At 43.2% G+C, this 13,609-nt stretch overlaps 1 protein-coding gene across 3 annotated transcripts; it reads left to right on the top strand.

The window, feature by feature from the left end:
- The first annotated feature begins 369 nt into the window (after window positions 1–369).
- On the top strand, window positions 370–6,065 carry LOC112571953. Of its 3 annotated transcripts, none has more exons than XR_003100927.1 (4): window positions 370–380; window positions 2,485–2,543; window positions 4,399–4,455; window positions 5,481–6,065. XR_003100927.1 is itself a non-coding variant. In XM_025251376.1 (4 exons), exons 1-4 carry the CDS (start codon window positions 1,971–1,973, stop codon window positions 5,519–5,521), a joined length of 366 nt encoding a protein of 121 aa, XP_025107161.1. In that variant the 5' UTR covers window positions 1,742–1,970; the 3' UTR covers window positions 5,522–6,065. The 3 variants fall into 3 exon arrangements, 2 of the variants coding, with proteins under 2 accessions (XP_025107161.1, XP_025107163.1); XM_025251376.1 differs by lacking the exon at window positions 370–380 and adding an exon at window positions 1,742–2,174 and having other exon boundaries at window positions 2,480–2,543; XM_025251378.1 differs by lacking the exons at window positions 370–380; window positions 4,399–4,455 and adding an exon at window positions 1,742–2,174 and having other exon boundaries at window positions 2,480–2,543.
- The last annotated feature ends 7,544 nt before the right edge of the window (window positions 6,066–13,609 follow it).

Below are 13,609 nucleotides of genomic sequence, written 5' to 3'. Positions count from 1 at the left end.
CACGTGATGTACTGCCAAATCGACAGACTTCTTCATTTCTGCCCCTCCTGGCATATCTATTAAATATTTCTCTCTCTGTGAATGATACAGCAAATAATATGACAGCCTGCACCCACGATAAAAGCGTATTTGAGTTGTCACAGGAACGAAAAAGTAATGTTTGTAGCGTAGCATGCAAACACTAACCACGAGTGGAATAAGAAAATCATTACCATGAACGGAGACCCCCTATCTACGTCCATGATCATTACCGAAATATAAAAAAATGTAGTGCAATGTGTCGGCATTTCAGCGTCCTATAAATGTCAAATGTGACAGCACAGCTACGATATTTGTGCGCGTGTGTGTGTGTGGTTAGGGTTGGGTAGTAGAGCAACAATGTGATCTCAAGATATGGTATTCCATCGTCATGTAGACGTCTGCAGGGTAATTCGTGTCTTGCCACCATTTGCACAATAATTCGCTCCTGTCAAGTAGCCAGCGAGAGCGCAATCAGTTCTGTGCGGACCGTACCAGAGCGAAAGGGGCAGATAATTAATTAACTCAAAGTCTTCGCGCATATTATGGGTCCTGAGGGAAATCAGATTTAAAGTAAATAGCTGTTCCGGTGATTTTCAATCCCAGGGGTCAGGATCAATCCCCTTACCTACCCAGTCTCCAAAATGGCCTTTCCTCGCTCCCTAAATTTGTTACCAATTTTTGGTATTTTTCTTTCTGCCTGGAATATAGCATTGAAGTAAATATAATATTTTCATCTCTCTCTCTCTCCCCCCCTCTCTCTCTCTTCCCCCCCCCCACACATACACAAAGAAAGAGAGAGATTTAAACATTTTTATCTGTAGATTATATGTCCACTGTTCAGGCTGATGTACTCTTACTCTGTTGACACGGCTCCAGAAGTGATGTTAATCAGTTTTGAGATGAAGGGAACATAATACTGCACGTTGACAAGAATCGCTGGGTTAGTCCCCTGACGAAGGCAGCCAAAAAGACTGGACATCACACCTAATACACCCAGCCGTTCCCGCGCTCAGTGCTATACTTAACCTCCAGCTCTCGGCAGTTACCCAGTACCTGTCACAGACCCTTGTCTGAAAGCTTTCCGAACTGACCCACGTCTTCATGGTCTGACGTCATCAACTAATCGGAACAACGGCTTCTTTGTTGCTCTTGCTGAAATGTGTTGGTATTCAAGGATCGAATGACAGAAGATACGATTTTTAATTCTTTTTAAAAATGCAGCAGACGTTTTACAAAAGCAGAATTAATAAGCAAAAGGATTAAACACGAAATTGACAGAATTCCTATACGTGTTTGCATCGTGTAACGAAGGGTCAACAACACAGGCTATATCACTGGGAAAAGTGCTTATATTTATAATAACGAGAAAAAAAATTGTCTAAAGAGCTTTGTGGACTTTTTTAATATGTGAAAGTCTGTGTTGTTATCATTTTGATGAGGAGTACGGGTGGGGGGACGTCAGTCAGTGTCATTTGTTTTCCTTTTCCAAAGAGTTCCAAAACAAGTCCAGAATGCTTTCTTTAAAGTATAGAGACGGATCACAAAAGCAGAAGGAAAAGGGGGAAAATGATATATTGCATGCACTATAATACTATAGTTTTATCCTTAGTCTTTTAAGGCGTGATTTTTTTTCTGGTACAAAGTTATCATGTATTTTTTTTAACTAGTCATTTTATTGAAGGGAGGAGTCATTTCGATGTTCTCTCCTTATAACAAAAAAAAAAAACAAAACCAAAAACTGATTATTTCGAAAAGTAAAATTAAGAAATAAAATGATACAAATAGATAAAACATTTATAATATCACCAAGAAGAATTAATGTCAAAGCTAATGAAAACGAGAACCCCACTAATTCGTGTCTCCCTATTGTGAGCTCCTCCATTAGTCTCGGTGCTTTTTCTCTTTTTTTATTTTTTTAATTTTGTGAAGACGTGTGCACTTAATCAAGCATGCCACGGCCAAGAAAGTGGTATCCAGCTGGATATACCCTCTTTGTGCGTAAACTCGGGCAGGTTCGTAAACGTAAGGAACGATTTTTCGCGGTGGATGTGAGGAAATTGGAAAGTGAACTCTTCAACAGGGGCAAAATGGACGTGTACGCACCCAACAACAGGAGGAACGTGACACCTTCCAGGATATTCTTCGAGATAGCAGTATGTATTAGAAAGTTAGTTTTATTCAATTCTTGCGAGACCTTTTGACAGGACTGCTATACATTATAACTGTAGTGAATGTGATTGTCATGCTAAATTCACTACAAATATATAGTAATGTGTAATAGTAATAGTAATGTGCCAAGCAAAAACCTGTTTTCTAAAGTGTTAGACTGATGAGGTATAATTAAGAGCTATCATCATATCAGGTTTAACTCATTCCAATAAAACAAAAATGACAATACCTTGTAACATTGAGATATACATAGGTATACATTTCAGACAAATATTTCTTTTTCGTGCAGACAAGGGAACCAGTTTTCAAAAGAACCACGGCTTTTAATGTGTTCTGCAGCAAAAGGCTGAAGGGTAGGTTTATTTTATCTCAAGCATGTACAGCAGCTATTATACTACATTAATTGCATGCGTTGAAGCACTTTTCTATTCTACTTATCTTACATCCTACTCTTTAAAATTGTTGGCATATTAATGACATAATTCTATATTAAGATGTATATAGTTCATAGAAAGGATGCATTACCACCGATTAAAGAAAAAGAAGTACAAGCTGCTAAAGTAGGCATGAAAGAATGAGAAAGATAATAAATTGTTAGTAAAGTGTTATGAGAATCTTTAGGGATTGATACAATAATCTTAGATTATTCCAGAGTCAGGTGATGCCTGAATGTATTGTATGATGATGACAGATCAGCAGAATCAGCCAAATAGTATGCTTTATGGTTGGTGTCAATTGAGCAAAAGTGTTGATCCAAATGCAAGAAGTATTACAATATGAAAGTACAGTATTAGAGCAATGGCCAGTAGTCTATATGTTTATTCTACCCCTATGGTTGACACCATTTTATGTAGCTTACCTGTGTCTAGTGACCTATGGAATTGTGCTGTTTAGGGCTACCAATGCTGGGCACCTCAAAGGGTAAAAGCAAGATGTAGCTAGAAGGATGGTCCTTAGGGCAGAGCTAATGACGTCCTATAAAAGCACTTTTGGGGATACTAAAATACATACCCATTGTAATGTGTAGGCCTTGAGATTAATTTTTAGATATCTTTATGAATCGATGTACTTTCATGGTACCAACAAGTAATGAGCAGTCCACGCTGATGGAAAATATTTGTGCTCACTATTCGGGTAATAGATTTTCTTTAGTCAATTCCATTGATTAGTTATATGCAGTCAAATCTCCCTACTATGCCACCCCGCTACTATGCCACTCTCAGTATTATGCCACTTTTGCTCGGTCCCGACTATAAATTCAATGTAAAAAAAATTTACTATGCCACCCCAGACTCTCGCTACTATGCCACTTTTGTGTGATTGTTAAAAGGCACAAGTTGTGAAATTCCGTGCAGTGCTCTACTATTATACTGTATGGCAGTGTGAGACATTGCAGTTAGGTGGATGGAACATAGCACGCACACAGGGAGGGTGGAGGCTGGCGATGGGGGTGGTGGTCGCTGGCCGGGTGACAGTCACATGACAGAGGGAGAGCGGGAGGGGGTCGACTAGCGACAGGATGCAGGTGCTCGGATATGGTTGGGAGGGGTGGAGGATGAAGAGGTGAGGGGGAGAATGAGAGGAGACAGCTAGTGCCAGCAGATGATTCTTGAGAGCTTTGGACTGACGGGTAACTTGAACAAATAAAGCCATTTTTACGAACCCTCGCTACTATACCACTCTCGCTACTATGCCACTTTTGCTCGGTCCCGGTAGGTGGCATAGTAGGGAGATTTGACTGTAAATCCCTAATGGAAGTACCTTTTCTAATGTAAGGAATACTAGTTCTTATTTTTTTTTTATTAGTTCTTATTTACTATTATATTTTCCAAAAGCTTGAGATTAGTGCTTTTTCTATATCACTGCTATGTTAATTTCCAAATCATAGCCAAAGCTGGTGAAAACATGAAATGTATTACATTCAAGTAATAGATTAGTAGCTGTAACCCTGCCATACAATATTGAGATGTTTAATATTTTTTATACTTTTAAACTCACAGATCATGGCATGTTTTTCATTATTTAAATCCACTCATTCTCTTCTTTCTGTGTCATACAATCAATGTGTAAGAGTTATTGTAAAATTATTTTGAACTTGGGTATAATAATTGAGTCTACATTTCACTAGGTTTCAGACTTTACAACACTGAATTTCATCAGTTTGCTGCCTTCGCAGTTCTTATACAAGCAGTGGTTAATCTGTTATAGATTGGACAAATACTAATTCTCTGGAAGTTGCATTAAAGGAATTGCCAAAGGCCAAAAGTAAGACTGAAAATTAGTATTTTTTGTGTCCTTTCTTGTGAACAGGCTTTTGGCAGATTTTAGTTTTGCTCTTGACCTCTTGTTGTGTTCACTTATGCTTATTATTGTGCTCACCCTTTGCTAACTTTGTCACAGACAGTGCTGCTTCCTGTTTATTTTGTGCATTATCCAAATGAATTTAAATTTCGTTGGCTGATGAATATTACATCCAAAAATATGCTTATAAATTTATGCAAATTGATTCAAATTGCATAACCACGGTTGAAGTAAATTCTATACATATATTGTTTTGTCTTATGTACTCATCTATATATTTTGCCATATTGTCACCATTTGTTGCACCTGTTAGATTGTTACTGTGTGATTGTTTTAATATGATCTTATGCCCCCTAGGTTTACAGCCAATAAACGAAAAGTTATGCCTGTCCCAAATCCGTGTGCTTGTGTGCCTTTATGCATGTAAAGCGCTTTTAGTCTGGCTGATTATGGAGAAAGGTGCTATACAAGTGTGCTTATTAACAACTAATGTGTCCTAAAAATTGTTACATCAATGAATTTGCATTGACTTCCTAGATTTCAGTATGATTTTTCAAGAAGGCATTTTGCAGTCAGACCTATAAGCAGAACAATGGCCTTTACCTCATAGATCTTGCTATGGTTGAAACTATGGTGTGGAATGTGGATCATAGCATTTGCAGCCTGGATGATTCACAGTCTTTCTCAAGCTGAATTATGTATGCTGCGAATAATTTCGGTCTACATTTTATCCCATGAGGCATTTTGTAGACAATTCAATTTGCATTTTATGTTGTGCGTCCATGTGTGCTTGTGTGTGTGTTTGTCAATCATGAGTTTGCCCAAAGGCTAGGATATGGTGCTATTTGAATTTATTATTATTTATGAGTATTAGCACAATCTTTATCATATTGAATCTTACAGTGCAGTCTGTTCCAAAGCATATTTGTGTGATTGTTTGTAACTATAAAAATGCAAGGTTACATATCATTGTTTACCTCTGTGTGCAGGAACACGAGTCACATGGGATGCAATTACAGTTAAAGCATAAGAAAACAGCTTGGGGCCTCTTGGGGCCGTTGATCACATACCCAGTTCAATAGAAATTGAATAAATTTGCCAGAACAATCCAGTTTTGGCTAAATTTGATATTAATTCTTTAATATGAATCAAATTGACCAGAAAATTTATAAAAGTAGAATGAAAAGAAAATAACATTTATTATTTGTGGTTTACATTTGTGCATAGCTTAGGATGCACTTTAAATTTAGTCAGATAAGACATTATGAATCATCTTGCATATTGTGACTTCTGGGTATACATACAAATATTGGCGCTTCAGTAACTGCATTGGCTTTGGAGCAGAGTAGTGCTGAATGATTTTCCATTGCAGTCCTAACAGCAGATTGTAAAATGTGATTCATATTCATCAAGTCAATACTGTCATGTATATATGGGAGTAAGTGTGCTGTTTTCTCTTTTCGTTTGTTTTAAATTTGTATTAATATATTTCGCTCATTGTAAAATTTCTTCTTCAATGTGGACATAAAAACATTTCATGGGATTAAAAAGTGTATGTCAGTTTTCAGAAGAAATATGCAGTTGATGTCTTTTGCCTGTTTTGAATGTGTCTCAAAGTAAATGTGTAACAAAAAAGTATGGATGGTGGAAAGAGGTCACAGCCTTTATCCGTAACTTTAAAACAGACTCAGTTTCCCCCTCCTCCTCCTCCTCCTCCTCTTCCTCATCTTTTTGATTGATAATTTCTTTCTGATGAAAAAAAAAAAGTTTTAGAACTGATCTTGATGTCAGATCTTAAGGTGTGATTTAAAAGAAAGACCGAGCAGCGCTGACAAAAAGATAATTCAAACAGCTGACAAAATTGAAAACCGTTATGCTTACACTATTTCCGGCTTAAGAAGGACGGGCAAGACAACAAAGGATGATAAAGAACCGTGAACCTTGTGTGGCTATGACTCCAGCTTTTATTCTAGCGCCGCTTTGACAGTATATAATACAGTATCCAATAACAGTAGAGCACAAATTCGTAAAACATATATAGGTATGCTGCATAACGACGGAATATTTAGCAACTGAACTTGACTTTAATTACATACTTGGCGTCTATATCCCCCTCGGTGACCTCATACAGCTTACTTTCCCTACGCAACATATTAGTATTTGGTCTTTTCTTGATCGAAACCGTCAAATGAAACACGTGGATCGCAACAGACACAGCAGCGATTGACACATTGAACATGACTTAAAGAAGCACTATCATACAGTTTGCTACATAGTACGGATGCCGAAGTTTAGTCTAGTCCATGTTACTACTCGAGGAACATAGGGCCGCAACAACACCTCACCATCGGACCCGGTTTGGGGCAGCATGCCTCATTTGGGTTCATGTGGTTCCGATATCCTTTGTCTCACTTTCTACTGTTCTTTTCCAAGTCTGCTTCGGTCTCCCAACTCTCCTCTTTCCCTGAGGGTTCCAGTCAAGTGCCTGCTTGGCAATGGTGTCAGGTGGTTTGCGCAGGGTGTGTCCTGTTCAGCCCCATTTGCGCTTTTTGATGTCTTGACTAGTGGCATTATGGTTAGTTCTTTTCCACAGGCTGCTGTTTGGAGATCTTTTCAGTCCATCTTATTCCCTTTATATGGCGTAGATGGCCTATGTCGCTCTCCAGGTTTCAGAACCATACAGTAGGACTGCCTTCACAATTGTGTTGAAGATGCGGGTCTTACTGCGGAAGGAGAATGCTCGGGATGGGGCGTAGGCTGTTGATATGCGCACGCTGGCGCATCTTGTTGCTAAATATCTTTAATCTCGTCTGTCATTATCTAGTTAACGATTTTGTATGTTATGTTGGGTTTTTTTTCCCCCCGCAAAGCGCCATGAGCCATAGGACCACAATATGGCGCTATACAAGTTTACAATAATTATGACGATGATAATGATAATAAAGAGGCATGTCTGGCCTTTTTGATGTCATCGTCCATTCCAACATCTCTGTTGACAATGCTCCTCAGATACGTGAAGCGGTCTGTTTCCAGGATGTTCTCTCCTTGAAGTTGGATTGGGAGTTCCTGCTTGTTGTGGATTCTCATCACTTCGGTCTTCTTACTGCTGACCTTTGAAGCCAGTACGGATGCCAAAGACACCCTCGAAATTCATAATCTCTTTTACCATTTTCACCGGTCTGTAAAGCGAATAAAAGCATTCGAGATCCAGTGCCTGAGAAAACAGTTCCGAATTTCTTCTATTCATCACAAGACTAATGAAGATGTGCGAATCATGATGGGCCAACGAGAACCCCTTCTGGCGACGGGAAAAGCGTCTCTTGTCTGGCCATGTAACCAGCCACAAGACTTTAGTGAAGAAAACCCTTGAGTGAGGACAAAGACAATGAGGGTTGAGGAAGAACCAACATAAAATATAGGGCTAAACATGCCACTCAGCAGGAATGATGCAAGACTTGCGCAAGAACTGTCTCAATGTCCCCGACGATACCACAGTATTGTGTAAAAGAAGATATGAATGAATAATCAATTAGTCTTCCAATGAAAACAAATCGACGATTGTTTAACACAAGTCAAATAACAGATTTATAGGTACATAAAAATAGAAAATCGCGCGGGCATACTTATGTGTGGCACCTCTTCACCCAGCCCCGGGAGTTTGGTGCTAGAATTCAGTAGGCTAGGCAGGTGGATTAGAATAGAAATAGCAGTTGCGTGTGTGTGTAAGTAATGTAAATAAATCTGTCTTTAAACCTATTTACTTGTGGTAACATGTCTGTCCACAAGAATGCTAGCTTGTTGCACTTTTGTCCTGGTCGTGCGAATGAGCTGAACGTTGATCACTGTAGTGAACGAGATTCGTGTTGTCCGTAGTTGTGACATAGCAGAAGAATGCACCAAAGAAAACACACTTTTGCTGGGTACAATGCAGCGACTTTTGTAGATTTAAGGTCGGCTAAGTGCGGGTGTGCAGTAGATGAGAAAAAAAAAAAAAAAAAAAAACCCACACCAACACAACGCTAGGTACATTAGATAACGCACCCGACGAAGGAAAGCCAGAATTTCTACAATTACTCCAATGCTACAAGGTTGTCCTCCACTTAAAGGAAGCTGCTTATCTCTACTAGCTGCTCATTCACATAGGTTTATGTTTTGCTAACACTGTTATTTTGTGGTCATAGGTGTCTTAGTGTCACGGGACGGCTCTCGTCACTTGGACTGATTCCATCCTCTCCACCCGCGGGGACCGCCGGTCTCGTAGCGGGAAAAGATACATCCAATACATTGTAACCAATACGTCAATGGCTACGTAGGGTTGGGCTAAGTTGAACAGGAAAAACACAAGATGGTTTCTCACGTTGAAATTTCTTTATTCAACTCTTTTCTCGGTTGCTGGCCTGCCTCCTCTCTCTCTCTCAAATCTCAACAACAGCATACCAACCACTGTCCGCCCCGCTACTTATATTTCCCTACCCTCGGAACATTCTAGAATGTCGATCCCTCCATCCCCTGCCCCCCCTCGCCCTGTCTGGTCATTGTTTCCACCCAAGTTCTCAGGCGGGTGTAACAATAGACCAGTGGCCGGGGGTGGGCAGTTCAAGGTCGGCTACCCTGAGCTCAACCAGCGTGGGAAAGGGCAGTGGTCGCGGGTGGACAGTTCACAGTTCAGCCAGCGTGGGAAATAGGACAGCGTCACTCGACGCTGACCTTACAACAACAATTACATACTCAGTACACTTCTAGAGTGCTACACTTACCCGGGGAAAGAAAAAAAAATGTTTCCTTTCAATTTACATTTGAAAAAACGGAAACATCAACCCGAACATAAAACAAGATTTCCCCGTGAACAAATCTCTACAGTCAAACTGCAGCACATAGACCTAATTACCATAGCATAAGAAGTATTACACATCATGTACATCAATTCAATACAATAAAATATCAGAACTCCCCTAAAGGTGTCTGTCAAAATAAAGCTACTGAAGAAAAAAGGTTCGACCGATCACACATCAGTTTCAATTACAGGTAAGCTAAGCCACCTCTCCAATACTTCCATTACATCGTTTATGGCCAACCATACAGACTGCATCACCTGGTGGGGAGCTTTCTGACTAGAAGCTAAAAGACTTGCCATCTCTTGTCGGACACCATGCAACTTCGCCCTGTCCGACTGATTACCACTTGCACATCGGTGCATAAGATTTAATCTGTCCACCGGTCGGCGGATTCTGTCAGAGCGGCGTAGAGGTTGCTGCTCTTCACTGTCGTTCTCTGCTATCTCCTCACTTTCATCTTCCTCTTCACTGTCGCTCTCTGCTATCTCCTCTGTTTCATCTTCCTGCTCTACTTCCTCCTCCCGGTTTTCTGCAAGTATCGCGGCTGGAATAAACTCTGGTGCCTCTGGCCTCAACTCTAGGCCCACTTCGATGTCTGGAAATTGCATCGGTTCGTCCTCCTCACCATTCCCACAGTCGGGGGGTGTGGCTGCTACCTCTTCTGCGCGCTGTCTGGGGTTGTTGTTTCTGGTGGTTCTTTCCTGGGCCAAAGGTGGTGCCCAGCCTAATGCACCCACTGGGAGTAATAGATTGCGATGGAGTGTCCGTTTTGGTCCGGAGCCGTCCTCTCGTTGAACTACATACACCGGTATATTGTTCATTTTGTCCATCACGATAAAAACTCCTTCCTCCCAGCGGTCATCCACTTTGGATGTAATTCGTGGCCCCATCTTCTTTACCAGGACTCTGTCTCCCACTTCTAAGGTAGCCGCCAAAGCTCCTGCATCGTACCTTATCTTGTTCTTAAGGGAGGCCTTTTCCATTTGCTCTGTCGCCATTCTGTATGCACTACGGAGGCTCTCTTTCAGGTCCTGCACATACTGCCTGCAACTCTTCCCTTGTCGCTTCCCTATGTCCAGGCCAAATGCCAGGTCGACTGGCAGTCTTGGGTGCCGTCCGTAGAACAGGTAGGAGGGTGAGAATCCCGTGCTGCTGTGTATGCACGAGTTGTAGGCATGCACCACAGACTTCAGGTGTTTCCTCCAGTCTTTCTTCTGTTCAGTCTCTAGAGTTCGCAGCATACCGATCAGCGTTCTATTCCACCTTTCCACAGGGTTTCCGCAGGGGTGATAGGGCGTGGTCCTGCATTTCTGGATTCCGGCCAGGCTACACAGTTCTTGGATGAGTTTTGACTCAAAATCCCGACCTTGATCAGACAGAATTCTGCCAGGGAATCCATAAGTCATGAAGAACTCGTTCCACAGAGCCCTGGCTGTCGTTCTTGCTGTTTGGTCTTTCGTCAGTACTGCCTGCGCGAACTTCGTAAAATGGTCCATAATGACCAGTATGTTCTGCTTTTCCCCTTTGACCTCAATGGTGAGAAAATCTATGGTCAGCAGTTCCAGTGGGTGTGATGTCACGATGGTTGACATGGGTGCTTTCTGCGCGTGCGTCCCACTGCGAACGCACCGTTCGCAGCTCTGGATTTTCCTCTTGAGATCAGCCGCCATGAACGGCCAGAAAAAACGCATTCGTGCGTGTCGTATGGCATCGTCAAAGTGGGTGTGGTAGAGCTCGTCGTGCACACCTCTCATCGCCTCCTGTCGCATGGAGCGGGGTACCACCAGCTGCACGCGGGTTGATGTGGCGTCAGACACACGCCGGTAGAGCACACCATGCTCTAGCATCAGGCTCTTCCTCTCCCTGGCGTATATCCTGGTCTCTGGCCCCGTCACTGCCAGGTCAGTTCCTTCTGTGAGCGCCTGGCAGACAGCGGCTATGTGAGGGTCTTGCTGCTGTAACCTCCGCCAGTCGTCGACTGTCAGGGTGGTGAAGTCTGGCTCCCCGCCCTCCGGCTCTAAGATGCCGTCTGGAATCATGTTTGGGTCCCTTACGACAGCTTCGACGGCTGGGGTGAAGTTGTCAGTGGCGTCATTGTCACGTGACATGGGCGTGGTGTGCCGGGCTGTCTGCTGAATGGAATGTACTGGCCTTCCTGCGCTTTTGGCTGTCAGTATGCTCACAACTGCACTTCGATTTACAACTTGTGGGGTATCGTCTTGAAATTTCCTCGCTTTCTCCAGTAGGAACCCAACTTTCTCTAAGGTGTCTCTGTATTCTTCATCTGCTTCTGGCGGGTCCTGCGGTCGCCTTGACAACCCGTCCGCATCGGTGTGTGTCGAGCCCTGTTTGTACACGAGGTCGAAGTCGTACAGTGACAGGGATGACAACCATCTGTGGCTAACTGCGTCTAACTTTGCATTCTTCAGCACATGGCAAAGCGGGTTGTTGTCGGTAACCACGGTGACGCGGGAGCCCAAGATGTAGTCGTGAAACTTTTCTGTCATGGCCCATTTCAGAGCGAGAAATTCTCGCTTGTGTGCGGGGTAGTTCACTTCTGTCTTGTTGAGTCCTCTGCTGGCGTATGCAATTATCTTGAGTTCGCCTTGTTGATGTTGGTACAGCACGGCTCCCAGGCCAGTGCCGCTGGCATCACAATGCAGGATGAAGGGCTGGGACTGGTCAGCGATGCCCAGCATCGGCTCTGCAGTCAGTGCTTTGATCAGGGACTCAAACGCACTTTGTTCTCGCTCTCCCCACAGGTGAGATATATCTGACGACAGATTGAGTGCACCCGCCTTCTTAGCTGTTTTCTTGAGCTTATGTGGTACATATCCAACAGTAAGGTCGTTCAGAGGCTTGGCAATTTGCGCGAACTGGGGAACCCAGCGCCTATAAAATCCTGCAAACCCTAGGAACGCCTTGACATCGCGAACTGTTTTGGGTACAGGCCAACTGGTCAGAGCCTCGATCTTTTCAGGGTCTGGCCTAATGCCTTCTGCGGAGATGAGGTATCCTAGGTGTCTAACCTCAGTGGTGGCAAAAATACATTTATCAGGGTCAAGTTTCAGCTTAAAACTACGCATTCTCTCCAAAGCTCTAATTGTTCTATCTTCTAGTTGCTGGAGATTAGTGCCATGTACCAAAATGTCATCGAGAAAAATAATCAGCTCTGCCAAGTTCATATCACTCAAACAACAGTCCATCAACCGTTGAAATGTCATGGGGGCGTTGACAAGGCCGAATGGCAACCTCTGGAATTCGTACAGTCCGAACGGGGTGGTAAATGCAGAAATCTTCTTCGCCCGCTCGGACAGAGGCACCTGGTAATAGGCCTTCGATAAATCTAGGCTAGTAAAAACCTTAGCCCCACTCAACGTTAAAAACAGTTGCTCAATTTTTGGTAACGAATAACTGTCCCTCACTGTCCGCGCATTCACCCTCCTGTAGTCTACACACATGCGCAGTGCCCCATTCTTCTTTCTCACCAGCACAATGGGTGAAGCGAAGGAACTGGTCGACGGCTTGATGATGCGAGCATCCAGCAACTGCTGCACATGTTGTCTGACCTCCTCCAGGTCCTGTGGCGGTATAGGCCTCGGTCTTTCTCGAATCGACGGACCTGGAGTCAGTTCAATGTCATGCACAACATCTGTCATGTTCAAGTCAAACTCTTTTTTCATTGAACACATCACTAAATGTTAACAGCTTCTTTATAAATCTGTCTTTCCATGTTTGGTCGACGTTTGCACCAAAACGGAATCTATCCGATAGTTCAGGAACACTGTTCTTATCTTCTTCTACGTGGTTTGCATGACAGTGCGTCCTGCCAGCGTCTTGTAAGTCGCAGTTCAGGTCTTGTAACACACTGGGGAGTGAATATTCACTCTGTATGGTGAACAGGTCCGCTATCACACTTTTCCTTCTGATAGTGACTGGTGAATCGGTGGTGTTTAACAACGTCACCCTAATCCGGGGAAGAGTGTTTGTTGACACCTTGCCACTCAGCACGCACACACCGTCCGGTAACGCCTCCACTGTCGGCTCCTGGATCAGCACAGCGTCCTTGTTGATGATTGCGCCATGCCGCACAATCCCTCGGACATCGGTCACCGAGCGGGGTGGCAGTGTTGTGTCCGGTGTCAACAGTCGTACCGGGCACAGACGTCCATTTGGTGCACTAGTCGCCTCCCTGTAGGCATGAGCGATCATGCCACACAGCGGTAGTCTTGTGGTGAAGTTCCGCCCCGCCATACGTTCGCACTGCCGGGCGTATGCTCTCA

The sequence above is a fragment of the Pomacea canaliculata genome, linkage group LG9, assembly GCF_003073045.1.
Source record: "Pomacea canaliculata isolate SZHN2017 linkage group LG9, ASM307304v1, whole genome shotgun sequence".
Taxonomy (NCBI): domain Eukaryota; kingdom Metazoa; phylum Mollusca; class Gastropoda; order Architaenioglossa; family Ampullariidae; genus Pomacea; species Pomacea canaliculata.
This window is presented reverse-complemented; position numbering and strand designations above follow the sequence as displayed.

Excerpts from the sequence above, each read along its gene's own strand:
- LOC112571953 (XM_025251376.1), top strand. The coding sequence starts at position 1,971 with ATGCCACGGCCAAGAAAGTGGTATCCAGCTGGATATACCCTCTTTGTG. Across the intron at positions 2,175-2,479 it reads GGATATTCTTCGAGATAGCA|ACAAGGGAACCAGTTTTCAA; the intron begins GTATGTATTAGA and ends TTTTTCGTGCAG. Across the intron at positions 2,544-4,398 it reads CTGCAGCAAAAGGCTGAAGG|ATTGGACAAATACTAATTCT; the intron begins GTAGGTTTATTT and ends AATCTGTTATAG.